This window comes from Sinocyclocheilus anshuiensis, unplaced genomic scaffold, assembly GCF_001515605.1.
Source record: "Sinocyclocheilus anshuiensis isolate Anshui unplaced genomic scaffold, SAMN03320099.WGS_v1.1 C32070136, whole genome shotgun sequence".
In the NCBI taxonomy this organism is placed as follows: Eukaryota; Metazoa; Chordata; class Actinopteri; order Cypriniformes; family Cyprinidae; genus Sinocyclocheilus; species Sinocyclocheilus anshuiensis.
The window spans coordinates 1-672 of NW_015610236.1; the positions used below are offsets into that span (position 1 = coordinate 1).

General features: G+C 37.2%; 1 protein-coding gene across 1 annotated transcript; it reads left to right on the top strand.

Moving 5' to 3' along the window:
- Nucleotides 1-280: 280 nt before the first annotated feature.
- On the top strand, nt 281-666 carry LOC107682328 (fatty acid synthase-like; the record flags this gene model as incomplete). The annotated part of the gene is made up of 2 exons (XM_016478604.1): nt 281-505; nt 586-666. Coding segments are annotated over 2 exons (306 nt in total), but the record flags the coding sequence as incomplete, so codon positions are not given.
- Nucleotides 667-672: the final 6 nt, after the last annotated feature.

Sequence of the window (672 nt, forward strand, 5' to 3'; positions counted from 1 at the left end):
AATCTAGAATATATGAAATTTTCACTTTTTGAAATGTTACAAAAATGTGTGTGTATTATCTATTCATAATAATTATTAATATCTTTGATTTGAAACTTTACTGTAAGTGATATTACTGGATAGTGAGTGTTTGCCTTTTGTGTGGTTTAAATTCCTTTATCAGTAATATTTGTTTAAAATGCAATTATGTTTAATGATTGTTATTTTATTTATTAATTTAATTAATTTATTTATTTGTTCAAATTCAGTCCTGTTATATATTTTTCTGTTTTATGTGTTTTGTCCATCTGTAGCCGCTCCTCTAGACAGTATCCAGAATCTTGCTGCTTACTACATGGAGTGCGTGAGGCAGGTGCAGCCAGAGGGGCCGTATCGCTTCGCTGGCTACTCGTTCGGTGCTTGTGTGGCTTTTGAGATGTGCTCACAGCTGCAGGCAGCCAAATGCCCTGTGGAATACCTCTTCCTGTTTGACGGCTCACACTCTTATGTGGCAGCTTATACACAGGTGCAGTAAAAGAGCTCAGAAAACACAAAAACAGAAAAATGGTCATCACATGGTCATCATTTCTGTTATTTCTCTGACAGAGTTACAGAGCCAAACTGACCCCTGGCAAAGAGTCCGAGGCAGAGACTGAAGCTCTGTGTGCTTTTATCCAACAGTTCACTGGCATT